This window comes from Punica granatum, chromosome 1 (genome assembly GCF_007655135.1).
Source record: "Punica granatum isolate Tunisia-2019 chromosome 1, ASM765513v2, whole genome shotgun sequence".
NCBI lineage: Eukaryota > Viridiplantae > Streptophyta > Magnoliopsida > Myrtales > Lythraceae > Punica > Punica granatum.
In genome coordinates this window covers 55104246-55123685 of record NC_045127.1, presented here as the reverse complement: position 1 = coordinate 55123685, position 19440 = coordinate 55104246, and the positions used below count along the sequence as shown (strand labels likewise).

Here is a 19440-nt window from a genome sequence, read left to right as displayed (position 1 = left end):
ATAAAAAGTAGTTGGAAGAATTTAATAATAATAATAATAATTGTTAAAAAATATGTAAAAAGAATTATTATTAAATTGAAAAAAAGATAAAAAATTATGATTGTTTTGTTGAGTGGGGGAATAATATAATGAAATGGAGCGGATAAAACTATGACTCGGAAGGAAACCATACAAAAAGCTTGGGGTTTTGTTAAATGATTTAAATCATAATCATCGCTATTCACTGCCGTCCAGTCATCTTGCTCTCCTCAGACCTTACGTGGGGGCGGGGGATTATAAAGCAGAGGCAAGAGGAATCACGTGCCCGGTCTTTCAGGTTCCCCCCCCTACTTACTCATTTTTTGCGGAGATTCACAGCGATTTCTCCGCCAGCTCTCTCTCTCTCTCTCTCTCTCTCTCTCTCTCTCACTTACGCCCTCCCTCTTTCCTATTTACAGTAGTCCGTCCATTCACCGTCGAATCCCTTGGGGCGATTCTCCTCCATTTCCGATGTAAAGCTCTCCGTCGTCTACCCGCATTCTCCCTGAGAAGCCACGCATTCCGAGCTTCATACTCGGAATGCATGCTTGGTGATTCGATAATCTGAGCTGACGTTTCTGATTGTTCTCGTGTTTTGCTAGATCTCGCTGAGTCTGCGGTCAGCCATCTCGAGATGTCGAAGGCAGGCGCATTGGATCTGGCGACGGGACTCGGCGGGAAGATCGACAAGAGCGAAGTTCTCTCCGCCGTTGACAAGTATATTCTCTCCTCTTACTTTGTCTCTTGTGTCTCTCCCTTTACTTTTTTCCGTTCTTGGCTTTTTCCTTCTTACTTTTTTGCTGCTCGGAGTGTTTATGCGATTATCCTCGCATTTTCCGTCGGAAATTGTCATCATTGTCTGTTCTTGCTCTCACTGCCTATTTACCACATGCATCGTCACCATCGACACTCGGCGGACATAGATTCTCTAGAATAAGCATATACTGCTCTCATGCCCGACACCACGTGCTCTTCTTCTTATTCTAATCGACTGATTGCTGATTAAAATATTTGTTGGATTCCGTCAAAAGTAATCAACTCATTCATAACGACGTCAAATCAAGGACTACAGTTCGGATTTGTGCCATCTCAATGGCTATGTGCTTGATCAGCATCTAGCTTTGAAGCTGTGGCTTTATTCATGGGAACGAAGATTTGTCTTTAACTCGTGATGACCATTGTTATATCCGTCTACTGACTGGATATGCATGGCATCATTCATTTGATCTGTGATTGCGTGTCGTATGTGGCTGCTTCGAGAATCGCGCTAAATAAAATTTCCTTGTACTTTTATCATCTTAGAACTTTGGCAATGCTGACTGCAACATTAATGACTTCTATGACCGGTAGTTGGACTGTCATGATCCTTTATGTTCCTAAAACTGACATCGTTTATTGTCCTTTGACAACCCCACAAATCATCTTGGATTTTTTTCTTTTTTTGGATAAGAAACTGTTTCGAAATATATTCCTCCCGTTTATTTACTGACGGTGTTCCCAATTGCTCTTCTTCATTAGTCCAATTCTTACAGTGCTTATGATTGTTTCATCCTCACTCGTAATCAGTTCTTATGGGCGACCATTGCTGTGCATGCTTGGCGCTAATATATAGAAAAGTAAATGCGTTTGGGAATTTTATTTTATTTTTCCCATTCATTCATCTTAAACCAAGAAGAGTCGCAAGTGTAAGAGAAAGACAATGTAAACATGGTTGGACCCAGTAAATGATGCTCTATATCTTTATTTATTTTCATTTTTAATTCATTTTCTTACGGTAGTATGGTGTCATATTCCTGGTATTAGAGCAAGTAATATTGCATGCTACTGAAGGCTTTGATGCATCCAATGACACTGAGCTTTCATGAACTTGAACGGCCATTTCTGATTTTATTCTGAACAAGTGCATTTCTGTTTTGTATTTAACCAAGTGGCACTAAAAGATGCGGCTCTATATTCAAATTATAACAAATCCATCCTAATCTAAGTTCCTGTTTTATCTGAATTACATGCATCATTTTCACCCATGAGTTTTCATTGATATGTACTTCTTGATATAGGTATGAGAAGTATCATGTATGCTATGGAGGTGAAGAGGAAGAAAGGAAAAGTAATTATGCCGACATGGTAAGAGAACCTTTTTTTGTTACAATGGCTTGTCCTTTTGACTGGCTTCTCAGGATTTTACTGCACGGGGAGTAGAAAATACCTGCAAAACTCTTGCCTTAGTTTTGCAATCCTACAGTCTCATGTCATATTCGATTTCCACTCTATGGACGGGAACTTTATCTGGTCAGTCAACGAACATCTAAAACATGCATCTGTTTCATTAATGCTGCAGGTTAACAAATATTATGATCTTGTCACAAGCTTCTATGAGTTTGGCTGGGGAGAATCTTTTCATTTTGCACCTAGGTGATCTTCATCATTTCACATATTTTATTTGCTGACTGCGATGCTTTCATAAGCAATTGGTGAGGGAAATGTTTCTTCTTACCTGCAGATGGAAAGGGGAATCATTGCGGGAGAGCATTAAGAGGCACGAGCACTTTCTTGCTTTGCAACTCGGATTGAAGCCAGGGCATAAGGTTCATTTTGTGTTCTTACTCTTTGCGTCTTGTTGATTCAAATAATAGACACTTATCAATGAAACATATATATATTCTTTTATGGGTCCCATTCAGGTGTTGGATGTTGGATGTGGGATCGGCGGTCCACTGAGGGAAATTGCTCGTTTCAGGTTAATCTCAATATTCTCTTTCTATTATCCATTGTGGAGTACACTACTACAGAATCGGCCTTCTGTGATGTATGGTCACAATTGCAGAGCTATTGTGATATTCTATGAAATAGTGCTGGTATGAGACTGTCTTTTGGTCCTTCACTGGGAAATAACCATTTGACAATGCATGCTGATCACTTGTCTGCTGTTGTACTATTTAGCATCAACATTAAGAAAAAGATGCATTAATTCTTATGTGGTTTACTCCAGTGGTACTTTCTTATGATAAAGTTTCTCTTCCAAACAGAGGCATATATTAGTGCAAATTATTGAATGTATTGTCTGGTTTTTGAAAAGGAAGGATATATTCCTAATGAAAATTATTTTCCTCTTTGCAATTTTTCCCTATTCTACCTTGCATATATTTGAAAGATTAAATTATAAGAAAACTTTCCTTTATGGCAGATTAATTTTCCCAGTTATATAAGATAATGAAAACCTTGTTAATTGAAAGTTAGAAAAATTTATCAATTGGATAAATATCCTGAATTTTTGGCTCCATTTGTTTCAATGAAATCACTTTCCAGGAGAATGATTTCAGCAATTTTCAATGTTTGGAAACACAAGAAAGTTTGGTCAATCCAAAAACATTTTCTGTCAAAGTACAAGAATGAAAAACTTTAAGGAAAAAGAATTCATCTAAAAATTTTGGGATCTCATTTTCCAATTGTCCTTATCTCTCCCCTCGCACACTGTCATCATCATTTCATTTCACGCCTCCTCTTCTCTCTTTCCTATTTTCACCACAATTAATATTTTTTTTAATCAGATATCTTTCTTTTTAAGGTTAATTGTATTTTTTTAATTTTTTTTTAAAGGTTGGGAATTTATTTTCCATTGTCCAACCAAATGGATAAAATTCATTTTCAATAATATGATTCCAAACACTTGAACGTAAGTTATTTTCCCTGAAAATACTTTCAAAGTAAATGATTTTCCCACACAAAGTCATTAACGCAAAGCGAACAGAGCCTTGGTTTTTATCGAGTTTCTTTTATATCTCAATGGAGGAATGAACACTATAGATTTCTGAAATCTACTTCCATGCAATGGAACAGATCAATTCAAGTTTATTTTAATCTAAAACTGCATTAAACTGATAATCCCATTTTTTGTCTAGTTCTACATCTGTCACGGGACTGAACAACAATGAATACCAGATAACAAGGGGAAAGGTACCTTTTGTATTTTATTGTGTGCCGAGCTGTTTAACGTTATTTAGTTTTTAAAATCTCACAAACCTTGCCTGTTCTATAGGAGTTGAACCGCATAACAGGAGTGGACAAGACATGCAACTTTGTCAAGGTTGGTAAAACTATTAATTTTTCCATGAACTCGGCTCCAAGAAGCCTTTACAATTCTCTTGAAGTTTCTTTCTGTTGGTAATATCTAATTTCTTATGAGATCCCCTTAAAGTAGCTGGATGGATTTTTTTGATGGTATAAAAATGCTTATAGTGACTGAACAGCATTGTTAATCTCTGTTTTGTCAATGCAGGCTGACTTCATGAATATGCCGCTTCCAGACAATACTTTTGACGCTGTCTATGCAATCGAAGCTACCTGCCATGCACCTGATGCGGTATGTCAATTACAATAAAGGCAGTAAACCTAAACCCGAGTCATTTCTGTTTAGTGCTATAACACGTGTAAAATGTTTCGAATATGTTAACATCATTTTCTTCACTCTTTCCCATCCCTGGACAGTACGGATGCTACAAAGAGATCTACAGAGTGTTAAAACCTGGCCAATGTTTTGCTGCTTATGAATGGTGTATGACTGATTCCTATGATCCCAAAAACCAAGAGCACCAGAAAATCAAGGTTGAGAGCAATCCCTTATTTTCCTTGTAGTTTTTAGACTTGGACTCAGCACTGTTTTCTTGACAAACGATGGTTGTGAACGCTCACAGGCAGAAATTGAGCTTGGAGATGGCCTTCCAGACATCAGGTTGACTAGGCAATGCCTGGAAGCTCTGAAAAAGGCTGGCTTTGAGGTGCGATATTTTTCTGAGAAAATTTTTTGCCGGATGTTTCTATGGGGGAAAAAGAACCAAATTTTATTGAATGAATTCTATTTTTTAAGGTGTTATGGGAGAAAGATCTTGCTACGGATTCGCCTATCCCCTGGTACCTGCCTCTGGATAAGAACCACTTCTCGTTGAGTAGCTTCCGCTTGACTGCGCTTGGACGTTTTGTAACTAGAAACATGGTAAGCTTTGCTTGAAAACTGCTCAGTTTAACTATGCATTGGTCTGCAGACACAAGATAATCATTTCTGGCGAAGCGGCTCGTCCGAATTCAGATTGCAATAATTTTCAGCACGCTTCCTGGAATTGCTATCTAGCTAGCAGTTCATGATTTAAATTTTCTTTTTCAGGTCAAGGCTCTTGAATATATTGGGCTTGCTCCAAAAGGAAGCCAGAGGGTCCAAGGTTTTCTTGAAAAAGCCGCAGAAGGACTAGTCGAAGGTGGAAGGTGAGGATTCTTGTATGACATATTATCGATATTGTAATTGGATTAAATGTAAGAAGTCCTTGTTCAAAGGTGTTGAAGTCTAAGTAATGTAATTTATTTATCGAAATGGATAGGACCTCCCCTCACGGGGGATTATTTTTGCTTTGTTTCATTTAAGAGATGGAAGAGCATTAGCTTCTGATGCATTGACCGCCTGTTCATGATTTCAGGAAAGAAATTTTCACGCCAATGTACTTCTTTGTGGCACGCAAGCCTCACAATGAGAGTCAGTGATGTGCTCATGCATACTAGTTGGTCATTGGACTTGAAAGTTTCGACTGGTTTAATATGTTGGACATGAATGCGACTCATCTAGCCAGGACTAGGTTCCTATCCGTTGTTTGTACCAGGTCAGTTTTTATGTCGTACTTCCTTTGACTCGGTTGTCTGCTTGAGAGATCTTTGGATCGGGGTAGCTGATTGTGTTTCAGTTGACCTGGTGAGTACTTGTTCGAGCCAACTGCTGTCCTAAACTTTAAGTTGTTGCTTTCTGTTACACTGGTAAACAAATCCATGTAGTTTATTGGCAATTTGATTTTGTTCCTTGGCATGTGATGACGGGCATCGAGTATTACTCCTTTTGACTGTATGTCCATCTGGTTTGATGGAATGAATGGATACAGCACGATACATATGACACTGGATTTTGATCATAGCGGTATTCCATTCTATGTTGCTACCATTTCATCGTCGTCGAGAGGCCATTACAGTCTTTCATAATTTCGTTGAGTATGGCATGCACAACACCGCGAGCACCACCACCACCCCCCCCCCCCCCCCCCCCCCCCCCCCCCCCCCCCCCCCCCCGGGGCACGCCAACCCCAAAAAAGGAAAAGGAAAAAGAAAAGATAAGAGAGAGTTTTCTTTTCTTAACAAAAAGGATTCCAAGGGGATGGAATGGGATGGTTTCTCAGGGCTCGCTCTCCCACTCAAACTGGCTTATGAAAACGACTGGAGGGAGGCGAACGAGGGCGAGTATTGGATTGGATGGATTGCATCATCTGAATCAGACACGGTCCATATCTGAACGGTTCAATCATCCTCCAGCCACAAAATGATATCTTGTGGTCTGGGTCCATGAGGTCATGATTTCGTTGCTAATTCGTTGTATCAAGAGCTAAGTTTTTGAGAGCGCAAAGAAGACATAAATTTGGGGAGATGGAGTATATCTTAATCATTGATCGTTGAAGGTCTTATTGAGGTTGTGATGGATAGTGATGTGAATACACCTACCTTAATATTATGCGACCATGCGGCTAGTTTAGTTTAATAGTACTTTATTGATTTATCTACGTCACGATGAAGTTTAGCTTTAATCTATCTTCGGGGAATGAAGTCATATATCGTTTCTTCTTCCTATATCATCATAATAGGATAGGAAAAAAGACGCCCCGTGGTTGTTCAGCCGCTCAAGGTCAAGAAGCCCATTTCAAATTCAAGCAGTTGCTTCCTTTTCTTTTTTTCCAACTTTAATAATAATAATTATTATTATAGGGAAAAAAAATGGCGGAACAGATCCGTTCTATTCAGATAATAATTTATAGGAAAAAGGAAAAAAAATATACATTTGGTTATTTAGTTTTGAATGCTTTTCTATTTTAATCTTTTTTTTTATTGTTTATATCATATACCTTTGAATATTTTTTTGTTTCAATTCTTTTCATTTTTCTTAGTTCATTTTTATCCGATACCTTTAATTACTTTTTTATTTTCATCATTTTAACAAAATTTTCGTCATTTGGTCTTCAACCTTTTAAAGTTATTTTTTTATCCTAATACTTTTTTTTGGTTCAATTTTTTCTTAATACTAAACATTTTGCTTGTTATACTTTTATCCTCGTATGCCCACACGGCATTTTTGAAATTTATAAAAAAAATTTATTATTTTAATTTTAAAATTAAAATAAAATCCATCAAAATAATAAAAGAAGAGTCATGAACCTATTCGAGAGAATGAACAAGGGTGAGCGCTTACAAAATCTATTGCCCTTGCTAAGATTTTTACATTATTTTACTTGCAAATTTGAATACCGATTCTCCCAATGCAAACTACCAAGATTGCTTACGGCCTAAAAACTGCTCCTACTTAGATTAGGTTCATGGTTTTTCGTTTATTATTTTGATATATTTTGTTTTGTTTTGAAATTAAAATAATAATCTTTTTACTTTTCAAAAAATATCGTGTGGGCATTTTTGTGAAAATTTGTAGAAGTATAAGAAATAAAACGCTAATATTAAGAAAAATGAATAAAAAAAAGATTCAGGATATAAAGATAACTTTAAAAGGTCAATGGCCAAGTTAAAATCTTCTCTAATAAAAAATTTTGACAAAAAGACAAAAACATAAAAGTAATCAAAGATATTTGATGAAAACGAATCAAAAAAAGAAAAAAAAAACTGAAACAAAAAAATATTCAAAACAACTCTATTCCATTCCAACTATATATATATATATATATATTAAATTGGGATTGTAATAACAAGGTGGAGAGATAAATAAAAAAGTAATGATTGTGTTGTCGAATTATAAAAAAAAGTGAAAAAAAAGTAATGAATAGTTGAGAGAAAATAATGATTGCGTTGTTGAATTGTGAAAAAATAATTAATAATTAAGAGAATTTAGTATTAAAAATTGAATTGAGTGGTAATTAAAATAAAAAAATAGAAAAAATAATAATTGTATTGTTACATTAAAGATAGGTGAGTACAATTAAAAAATTATTTTGTTGCCAAACAATGTCATATAAGATCTAAGCGATAAAAAATTACAAACATTCACATCTAAATAACCAAATGTATAATCTTTTTTAGAAAAAAAAAATGGCGGAATAGGTTTGTTCTATCCAGAAGAAAAGGGGAAGGGGAGGGGAAAGGGAAGGGAGTAATTAATAATAATAATAATAATAATGTAATAGAAGGGAGAGCCATTCAAAAAAAAAAAGTTGCTTGATGCCGAGGTTGTTGGACATGAAGTCAAGTCTCGCAGCGCACAAAAAACCGTGCTGGTCTAAAAGTGCGGCCCGCGTCTTCTTTAATTTCTGAGTAAAATCACTTTTTGATCCTGAAAAGTGCATCGCTCGGTATAGTAGTCTCTTGAATGATATTTACTGTGCATTTAATTTCAAAATTAAATTAAATTTAATTTTGATTGTGAAAAAAAAAAATATTATGTAGCGTGTTGAGTTAAAGTTAAAGTTAAAATTTTTTAATTGGAAAATGTATATTTTTGTTGTGTAGTGTATTGAGTTAGAGTTAAAATTAAAATTTTTGTGATTTTAATCCTGAAAACAACGCATGCCATTAGTGTACGATATGATCATATCATTTTAAACGTTTGTACAAATTGATCCTTTAGTCCATGTTTTCATTTAGTCCTTAATAAAAAATGATGACATGGCAAATTATCTGTTGATTTGGCTCGTTAAGTGCCACGGAGACTATAAAAACCTTTGCCGTCGTTTTTAATCTCAATTTCTTTTTAATTTTTTTTTTTTGGGAATAGGTGCTGCAGGGCTCGATCTTCCCCCTTCCCTACTAAAAAAGAGAGGGGGAAGGGGCAGATCGGAGGCCCCCCCTCCCCCCCGACCGACTACCTCGCTAGGAGGTCTCGGCTTCGGACGAAGAACACCGAGCGGTCCTCCATGGTGAAGTGCGTTTGTGTTCTGGATGGGCATGAGGTCCTCGAACCTCTCCCTTTGGGCTAGCGCCAGGACGGCGAATCAGTGCACAACCGGAGCATCGCGTCCCAAAGCATCAGGCTTATAACGAGCCGAGGATTCGCTGCATGGCGGCTGTCATGGGCGGCTCTAGGAACGGCGGTGGAGATCGAGATCTCGCCGTGGAGGAGCCGGACAACAGGTGAATCAGAGAGACTAGGTGGTCCCCGAGATCGTGCACGATCATCAGGCCGTTGTTGAACAAATTGGGATGTGTGATCTCTGCAGCGTTGACGAAGACTCGGCTCTGGCAGTTGATCACGGCGGCACCTCCTCAACTGAGGACGATGCAGTGGCCGACATTCATGGTCTCGATCTCGGTGCCCTGAGCTGCGAGATCCCTAAGTTCGTTGGAAGAGAAAAGCTTGACGTTCGCTAAGATTGGCTCGAGAGCGAGAGGTCGCCGGTTGGGGGGCTTTCGATCTGCCTCTCGCCACCCCCTCTCTCTTTTCTGGTAGGGAGAGCGGGAAGTGGGGGCAGATCGGCCCCCTCAACCCCTGTTCTGAGCAATTTTTTTTTTAATATGTTAAATAAAAATGATGTCATTTTTACATTTGTTATTGTCAGCGTCACTCTTTAACGGTTCACATTACCAGATAACATGTCATGTCATCATTTTCTAGATGAAAACATGGATGGAAGGATCAATTTGTACTAATGTTTCAAACAACAATATCAATTTGTACCCCAAATATCTTTCGTGGATTAATTTGTCGAACGAGGTATCCTTGAGGGACCAAAAAGTGAATTTACTCTTTAATTTCTCCCTTGCAATATTTATCAAGCAATAAATAATACGACTTAATTAATTTAGCCAAATTAATGTTGTTGAAAAGTAGGGGAATTGGCAGCTTGGATATCACGATTTCGTCAAAAATTTCCCGGGAGTTCAAAATAACGCAGGGTTCACATACTATAAGTAAAATTAAGGAAAATTGAATCCGACTAGTATAACAATAACAACAATAGTAATAACATTTATCAAAGTACTAAATTAATTAGTGATACATATATACATCAAATGCCTTCTACTTGTTCCCCATTTCTTTTTCCTATGTATATCCAAGGAAGACACGCACCCCAATCTCAAAAAATCATTGAAAAATACTCCTTTTTATATAACTATTTTCCTGGAAGATACAAAAATAGACTGAGTTTAACTAAAATAACCACTCTACTTTGAAACTTCTCAATAAAAACTCGAGTAGGTACTCAAGAAAGGCAGATCACAGGCTTGCCATATTTCGCATTGGAAAGCAGTGAAGCACCTAAGATATTTCTAACTATAACAACACGCTTTATTAACACAAAGAAAAACAAGTTGAACATACCAGATAAATAAGTCAGTGTGAAGAAACTTTCTTTTTTTGATGAATCACTGTCAAGAAACTTAAGTCATCGCGCAACAACTTGTGGACTCAGCAAAATAATTAGAGTAGTATGTCCAATAAATGAGACATAAAGCACCTCTCAACAAGAGGATGCCTCGAATACCTCAATTATCAACATCATAAGAGCGTCATTAAACATCTCACAATCGTGAATATAATCATATAAATAGTTTCTTTTAACAGAAAAATGTGATGTCTGGAATAAAGTGGTAACAAAGGAAAAGAATCTATGATGAAAATAACAAAAAGAATGAGGATCAATTTAAAGTTGAAGGAATTATTTTAGGTGTGAAAACACCTTACAAGTTTGAGGGCCTAAGCATCCTAGAATTATCATCAGTACAGATGCATCCTGGAACATGGTCAGATCATGCCTATCGGGAGTATTACATCCACCGAACCAGCCACCAGCACTATCCTGGTTCCAAATCTCAAATGAAGCAAGTCCAATCCAAGCAAAGGCTCAGGCAGCCCTTCTCGCCCTAAACATTGCAGTTGAAAGGGGATCAAAGAAAATCTGGCTGCACCGCGACGCATTGCTATTGGTTGATACCATTTTGCACCCACAAAACTCGCCATGGGAGATTAGAAATATAGTCTCGGATATTATTATGTCTTTCAATTTCTTTTCAGGCTGGATTTGCTCCTGGATCCCTAGAACTGATAATATCCTAGCTCATGACTTGAGCCAATATGGCTCATTGTCAAGTTTTCACTCGCTATGTACCTTTCGGGAGTATTCAGACCTAGTGTAATTGCATCTTTTCATTTATAAATCACTTTACTTATAAAAAAAAAAATTTGAGGGCCTGAGTACAAAATACTCTAGGAAGAGCATTTTTTTTTTCCGAGGTGAGGACGCAATAGCTTCGAAAATTGACTATTCATATTTCAAACTAAGGGTGTAATCGAGCCGAGTTATTTGCGAACGGTTCGGAGTCGGCTCGATAAAAGCTCGAACTCAACTCACTCTTATAGAGCTCCAGCCTCGCTAGTTAAACGAGCCGAACTTGAGCTTGCCATATTTGGGTACGGGTCGGTTTGTTTACACCGCTATTTCAAACTATCCAGCCAATCAACACGATGATTTGTCAGTTATGCCCCTGAGTTTTGTACGATATTACTGGCAAAATCCTAGACCTCTCATCTTGCTTCCTTTCCGTTGTATCTTTGCTCTCGCTCTCCCTCGCCCGCTCTGGGTGGGCTGGTCGGAGCCGCCCTCGCTCCCAGCTCCTTTCAGCTCAACCCAGTACTTCTCTCTCCATTTCAATGATGACTCTTCTCCATTTCTGGGGCCCCGCTGACCCCTCGTGGTCGTCCTCCATCTCCGCTACCCCCAAAACCTGTTCGACGGATTGCCTCACCGAACCGCCACGGCCTCAAACCTCACCGTCCGCCTTCTCCGTTCGGTCCTCTACCAGGGGCTCCGGGACGGTTCCTTCGGGGCTCCAGAAGCAGCCCAAGAAGGACCTTTCCCGGATTCTCAGGACGGAGTCTGCTATCAGGGGCATAGAGAAGAAAGCCAATTCCAGCAAGTACAGCAGATTGTGGCCCAAAGCTGTATTGGAGGCGCTCGATGAGGCTATCCGAGATAATCGCCACGATTCTACCCTCAAGGTATGAACCTCATGAGCTATGATTCTTCAGTCTCCAACAATGTAGGAAAGGATGAATTCAATTTGAATTTCAAGTTTCAAAATATCAACATGGATGACTGAAATAGTTGAATTTTCTCCGGTTCATCAGATCTTCGGCCTTCTTCGGAAGCAGCACTGGTACAAACCGAGATGCCAGACATACACGAAACTCTTGATGATGCTTGGGAAGTGCCGGCAGCCCCAACAGGCGAGTCTGCTTTTCGAGCTCATGCTGTCTGAAGGCCTCACGCCCACTCTGGACGTCTACACTGCATTAGTCAGTGCTTACGGTCAAAGTGGTCTCATCGACGAGGCATTCTCGACTGTTGAATCCATGAAATCAGTCTCAGATTGCAGGCCCGATGTCTACACTTACTCCATTCTCATCAGTTGCTGCATTAGATTCCACCACTTTGAGCAGATTGACCGCATACTCGCCGAGATGTCTTATCTTGGAATTGAATGCAGCTCTGTTACATATAATACTGTAATTGATGGATACGGGAAAGCCGGGATGTTCGAGCAGATGGAGAGGTCGTTAATGGACATGATTGATAGTGGGTCCTGCCTTCCCGATATCTTCACATTCAATTCAGTTGTATCTGCTTATGGGAGGAGCAGGCACATCAATGATATGGAGCGGTGGTACGAGGAATTTCAGCTCATGGGGATAAGGCCGGACATCATAACATTCAATATCCTCATCAGATCATATGGAAGGTCGGGCATGTACGAGAAAATGGCATCTGTCCTCGATTACATGGAGAAGAGGTTCTTTTCCCCGACAGTCGCGACTTACAATATCATAACAGATGCATATGGTAAGGCTGGAGATCTGGGAAAGATGGACGACTATTTCAAGAAAATGAAGCATCAAGGGATTAAGCCAACCTCTGTAACGTATTGTTCTCTTGTCAATGCTTACAGTAAAGTTGGATTGGTTTCGAAGGTCGATTCAATCCTAAGGCAAGTGAGTAATTCTGATGTTAAATTGGATACTGCTTTCTTCAACTGCGTCATAAGCGCCTATGGAAAAGCGGGTGAAGTAGAGAAGATGAGCAATATGTTCCAGATGATGAAAGAGAGGAAATGCTGGCCTGACAATATCACTTATGCTACCTTGATACAAGCATACACCGCGCAGGGCATGACCGAGGCTGTGAGAGATTTGGAGGCTAAGGTCATCGCAACTAAGGAGCGTTCAGTGAAGCGCACTCTTCTCTTTTGTCCTCATTACATATATCTCCAATATCTTATGTCAGCCCAACCTTTCTTTTGTATGAGCTTCCTGAAGCCCTGTTTATTACTTTCATTTGAACAGGCACAAGGTTGATCGAATGTTAGCACCATCGATCTGGTGGGTGTGAGAGCTACATATGCAAAGGCATAGTTTAAGGCCCGAATGATGTACCATAGCAGTAATTATTTGACTGAGACTTCCTGATGCCGGTAATTCATAGTTTCTCTGATCAGTTTACTGGGAAAACTTTCAGGATTTTTTTTTTTCTCGAGTCTGGTTAACGTGCTTTGGGATTTTCTGAATGCAGGATTGCAAGGTGACTAGGAGAAAAAGAAAACTCAAATGGGGAGTCATCTGCTGAGGTAGTGTTGATATAGCCAATCCTTGAGGTTCTGATGATGAGAGAAAACGACCTTTCGTCCATCTCTCTCAACACGGGCTGGAACGAAGACGACCCAACTGAGGATGTTATATACAAGTAGATTTCCGAGTAGTGCAACGTGAATCGCAGGTGGACCATGTCGGATTCTGGGTATTCTTGTCACATACTATGTAATTTCTTGTACCAAAAAAGGAAAAAGGGCAAAAACGAGGAATTCGACTAGTGAAAATTAGAGGGGGTGTGAAGGGATCTTGTTGGTGTACAACCCATGTAATGTAAGGTCTGACTGACAGCTCCATTCCCATTCCTCCCATGAAATATCTTTCGAGTCTAATGGCATATATTTTTGGCAGTGGCCGTTGTGTGGCTGACAACCTTACAAGTTGAGGAAGATAACAAATGAATGAATGTGATTCTCTCACGCTACCTAGCATATATCTATATATATATATATATTTTTTTTATTTTATTATTTTTTTTTCTTTTTTTCCTTTTTCATTTTTGGGGATGGGGAAATATTCTTTTCCTTCTTCTTCTTCTCTTTTCCCCCCTTCACCAAGAATTATTTTCTGGAACTTATTTGCAGGAATGAGGAATTAGTATGTATTTGAAGAGTTTGGAAGGAACGGTGGCGTCCTTCCGAGATATTCTTTTCCTCTCAATAAACATTTTATCTTTGAATTTTATAAAATAAAACTAAGGGAGCGAGCCAGATCTGTGAATTATTATGACATTATATATGAACCTAAAAACAAAAACTAACATTAAATATTAATGAAATCGGTCGGTTTCCAACAACAAAGCGTTGATTGAGTAATAAGTAACTTCAAATTTCAGATTTAAAAAGTGCGCTTGTTGGGCATGTGAATAATCTTCCATACCCAATCTCTCAAAATTGCAAAAATAATATCTTCTATAATTTCAAATTTTCACCCGAAAGGAAAATTCGACTGTTTCTGTGCAGTACCAAACGTAACAATGGGAAGAAAAGGGAACTCAACTCGCTCGAGAGGAAATAATAATTCAAGAACCAACAATCAGGCGGTCATTCATTCAATTGGCAAACAATGTTTTGTATTTGAAGTATTATTACAACCTTAATTTGACTCTTTTTTCTTTTTTCTTTTTTCTGCCAACAAATATTAATTAATAATAAGGTAATTAAAGATCAAAGAGAATAATTGACGATGAACTCTGCGGTGTCATGAACCCCACCAACCGCAGCCCCTCGGCCACATGAGTAGCCCATCTGGGCCGAGAGGTCGCCGGGGACTCCGCTGCCATCCTTGGCTCCGCTGGGGAGGAGGTGAGCGCCGCCGTCCTGGGGGTGGTCGGGGTGGGCAGGAGGGTGGTAGTAGAGGCGAGCCGTCTGGGGGCAGTGGGAATGGAATCTCGCCGCTATCCTCACCCCAGCATCCAATATCTCCATATACTTCCCCATTAATATGATCTCTTTCTCTCTCTCCCTCTCTGTGCCTCAAATCAACGAAAGAAAATCAGAGAAACAAAAGAAAAGACAAGAGAAAATAAAAAGAGAGAGGCAGAAAGAGTTGGGAGATTATATGAATGAATGCTAGAAGACGTCCCAGAGGCAGAATTGGGAGTCCATGAAACAGAGAAAAACACACGCAAAAACGTAATAGGTTTTGTGAGGCCTTCTGCGGTATATATATATATATATATGAGGCCAGGAAAGTGTCTTCTTCTTCTTCTTCTTCATTTTTTCTTTTTCTTTTTCTTTTTCTTTTTTCAGGACAACGTGGTATGACGGTAAATAACGTAGCGTGGAGAAGCACGGATTTAAATTTCAATAAACAAGGGATGTGTCCTTTTTTTTTTTTTTTGCGGTATCACAATTTGTTCTCAGTACGTTGACTAAAACTAATCTTGGATCGGATGTAAGCTTCATCCGAATTTTAGAAATGCTTCCGGTGAATTTCGAAATCACCTTCCATTAAGCGTTCACACCTTGCCTATTGTAATCCATCTTGTGTGATTGGAATGCGTAAAATATTTTTAGGGGGTTTCGCTGTCATTTGGCTTCGGACAATCTTCCTCTTTTCGGTCGCAATCCTCCGCGTTTGGTGGTTTGTTCTCTTTTTCTTTTTTTGCTTACGTGCCCCTCTGTTTTTGGCATCTCTAGTCTTATCCCCCTCAGGCTTTTCATGAGCCATTTTTTTTCTCCTTGTGAATTTCATGTGCCAAATTAGCTATCACATACATCAACTCGTATTCCTCAATTTTTTAGAGTAGCCCCAAAAGGATAAATACACATAACTCGATCCATTGTAAACGCCAATTGTTTTTAGGCTTTTCTTTTAAATTTGATCACATTCTATCTTCTTATTTTTTTTTTATTCTTTTTGTTGACATGAAACTGATTTATCACTCTTACAAATATTTTGAATGAGATACGAGTCTCCCATGTCATATCATCTTATTGAGAAAGAAGATTGTCAAGTGATGAGTACAAACAATAATATTCATAAGAGACGTGCCGCTCTCTCCGATTCAACATAGGCAAATAACTTATAAGTGGTATTTTTGCAATTATAATTCTAAACATCATGGACATTTTCCAACAGAAAGAGGTTCGGAAGGAATTGATTATCCCTATTCATACTAATAATGGAATTGATTATCTCATAAATCTCGAAATATCAATGTGTCATTCGTATTCTTTTATATAAGCAACTTTTTTTTAGTGAAAATTGAGTAGCAGCCCTCAGTTGTGCAAATACACACAAGCAGAAGGGCCCCTAGTGCAGAATTATATATTATTATTATTATTATTATTATTATAAGGCAAGGAAAAACCGCGTCACCTCAGTTTCCACCAAGGATGCTGGAACGGGAGCGCTCGATGTTCGCCGCGCATCTCTGGGAGTACGGGCCCCACCCAAGCTCTTTGTCAAAACTGCCCCTTAATTCACTTCTTCTTATTTTTGGCCCAAAAAAAACAATTTCTTATTTTCAATACGAATATATAAAAAAGCCATTGATATTTTATGGTTTTATTTTTATCCTAAAAATTGACTGCCCTTTTTTCGCAAGAAAATCTTAAATGATTTAACTAACGTGAATTAATTCAAATAATTCGGTGTTTAATTCCGTTAAGTAAAATTTTGAATTCGAATCTTATAAATAAAAAAAATCACGTTCGGAGAATTTTACCTTTTAATGAGCTAACTCGTTTCGACTGAGTAGGGGTTCATTGGACTTCCGAATACCTAAGTATATTAAAAAAAAAGAAACTCTTAAATGACCTTTTTTTTCCCTTCACGATGGCGTATCGAGAAAGAATTAATTAAAGGGACATTTTGCATGAGGTAATCCATGTATATTACTGTTAACTAATTTGAAATTCTCTAGGCCCCATATTACAATGTTTGGCTGAAAATATGTTACTGGTATCTCTAGGCCCAAAGTCATTTACTTTGCATTCAACTGGTAATGGATGTTTATTTATATCACCAGCAATATTACCATTAATGTATAACATCATCAGTCCACACCTAATATGGTAATAAATATTACCGGTAATTTTAAAAGTGGGAATTTAAAAATGAAAATCTGAATTACCAGTAATATCAAATGGTAATCCACCAAACGGCACCTAAATTTCTTTAGTGTTCAAATACATTCATTCTCATGTACATATATAGATGTTCATTAATTCTTTTAACGGTAATGTAATTTTGTTAATACTTTTTCTGTAGTACGCGATATGACAAGCTAAGGTGGTATTTGATAAATTAAGCGCTTAATTAGTTAATGAAAGGAATGTATATGAAAAAGGGATAAATGAATAAGAATGAAAAAAAAATTGTGAGAGATAAAGAGCATTAATAGGTGAAAAATGACTTATTTCATTAAGTGATTTTTTAAATTAATAATTAAATAGTTTAAATTTTTATTTTTCATCTTTCTCTTATATATATATATATAATTAACTTTTAAATATTTATTTAATTAAAGAATAAGCAAAAATTCATCCTCCGTGACATTAACCTTTTCCACCTGCCCCACATTTTTAACTGTTCATTTGTTGCATTTACTTTTCCGCAAGGGGGAAAAAGGGGCCCCCATCTGACTTTGACAACTTCTAACAAAATAATTGTGTCTAGAAGCACCTCACCCGATAAATTTTACCACGGAATAATGACGTACCTGAAATTTAAAGGGCTTAATTATATTGTTCATTTATTCTGAATCTGATTATTCATTCGTCTCGTCTGCATGACATATCGCGTGCCTTTTCTTCTTATTTCTTATGATTTTCACGATTTATTTGATTCTAAGATCCAAAGCTAAATATATAGATCTCATGTTCTTACAAATCCGAATGTTATTTTTATTTTCTCCGATAAATTTTGTGGACGGCAAACAAAAGTTTCCACTAAGATACAAAAATGATGTACGGGAAGGAAATACCTACTACTATTTTTAATTTGCATTTAATTGGATCTATTAATTTATGATGAGATGACCAGATGAGCCGCCTCCGGATAGCACCTTCACCAGTCAAAATTCCACCAAAAAAAATTATAATAAATAAATGAAAAGGGCCTACAACTTGATTTGGGAATGTGAAAGTTGAATATGGAATGGAATCATTCAATTTCATACGCCCAGTTTTTATTGCCTCGTACGTACCAATAAAATATAAAAAGAAAGAGTGTATATATATATATATATATATATATTTATTAAATTAAATTAAGAAGTAAATGACTAAATAAAGTCGCCATATTCCCCAACTCAACAAGAGCACCGGCTATATTTATTATTATATTACATGTCTTGCTCTCGACATCTGAACTAGCTACAGCTGCTATTATTTCGTAGGCCTTATTTAATTAATAGGTGAATCAATGAGACCAAATCGACCAAATTCAAATATATAATATGTATGCATATATATCTTTCGTGAAAAATAAGTAATCTTCATACTTTCACTTCCTTAATTATTATTATCTTATTTATTTATATGTTAATTCATGGTGACCTACTTCTCGCCAAAGGCGGAATTATCAGTGTGTGTGTGTATCAGTATGCATGTGTTGAGAGAGACAGTCCACATATTAAGAAACGGGGCCAATATTATTATGTCTATTATGACATTTTGATTCTGATGTAAAAGCTCTGGGCTGATGTTTCTGGTGGTATTCATAATGAAATGTACTTTGGGCCAATAGCCCATATTAGCCCATTTCCATTTTCCCCCTCCCGCCATGGGTTCCCCCCCTAAATAAACCAAGGCATCCATTTTGTGTACATGAGGATGGGCTTGATCAGGCCCATTTGGTGTCCAACAAAGAAAAAGTGAAACTCGCCCGTGGACATTCACATTCATGTGCGCCGCCACTACCGTATCGTATGGACTACGGAGAGTGGCGTTCTCATTCATTCATGCGATCTCATCTCATAAGGAATTTCTTATTGATGAATTCGAAATTAGGAGCATTGAGATAGATCATGAGCCTAGGCAGACAGGGAATGCAGTTCATACATGGCCGTTAGCTATTTCGATGTACGCTTCACGTAACATATATATTTATATATATGCATGTATGCTTGAGAAAATTAAGCTGGCAGATATTATGTGGAAAGTCGAATTAATGCTTCTTCTTCTTCTTCTTCTTCTTCTTCTTCTTCTTCTTTTTTTTGTGTTAGATGAAGGAAACAAACAGCCTATTATATCATGGGACGGGAGGATTATCTTTGCTGCTATGACTTGTTGCCGAAGAATTGATCGATC

General features: G+C 37.8%; 2 protein-coding genes across 5 annotated transcripts; both read left to right on the top strand.

Moving 5' to 3' along the window:
• The first annotated feature begins 222 nt into the window (after positions 1-222).
• Positions 223-5950, top strand: LOC116192657 (cycloartenol-C-24-methyltransferase). 2 transcript variants are annotated; one of them, XM_031521259.1, is made up of 15 exons: positions 223-316; positions 438-491; positions 621-735; positions 2076-2142; positions 2357-2430; positions 2519-2603; positions 2700-2755; positions 3918-3972; positions 4055-4102; positions 4295-4378; positions 4504-4620; positions 4710-4793; positions 4883-5008; positions 5177-5274; positions 5484-5950. In XM_031521259.1, exons 3-15 carry the CDS (start codon positions 653-655, stop codon positions 5545-5547), a joined length of 1041 nt encoding a protein of 346 aa, XP_031377119.1. In that variant the 5' UTR covers positions 223-316; positions 438-491; positions 621-652; the 3' UTR covers positions 5548-5950. The 2 variants fall into 2 exon arrangements, with proteins under 2 accessions (XP_031377119.1, XP_031377118.1); XM_031521258.1 differs by lacking the exon at positions 223-316 and having other exon boundaries at positions 323-491.
• A 5585-nt stretch (positions 5951-11535) lies between these two features.
• On the top strand, positions 11536-14031 carry LOC116212161 (pentatricopeptide repeat-containing protein At3g53170). 3 transcript variants are annotated; one of them, XM_031546744.1, is made up of 4 exons: positions 11538-12037; positions 12167-13237; positions 13379-13506; positions 13605-14031. In XM_031546744.1, exons 1-3 carry the CDS (start codon positions 11690-11692, stop codon positions 13388-13390), a joined length of 1431 nt encoding a protein of 476 aa, XP_031402604.1. In that variant the 5' UTR covers positions 11538-11689; the 3' UTR covers positions 13391-13506; positions 13605-14031. The 3 variants fall into 3 exon arrangements, with proteins under 3 accessions (XP_031402595.1, XP_031402604.1, XP_031402598.1); XM_031546738.1 differs by having other exon boundaries at positions 12167-13252; XM_031546735.1 differs by having other exon boundaries at positions 11536-12037; positions 12167-13506.
• The last annotated feature ends 5409 nt before the right edge of the window (positions 14032-19440 follow it).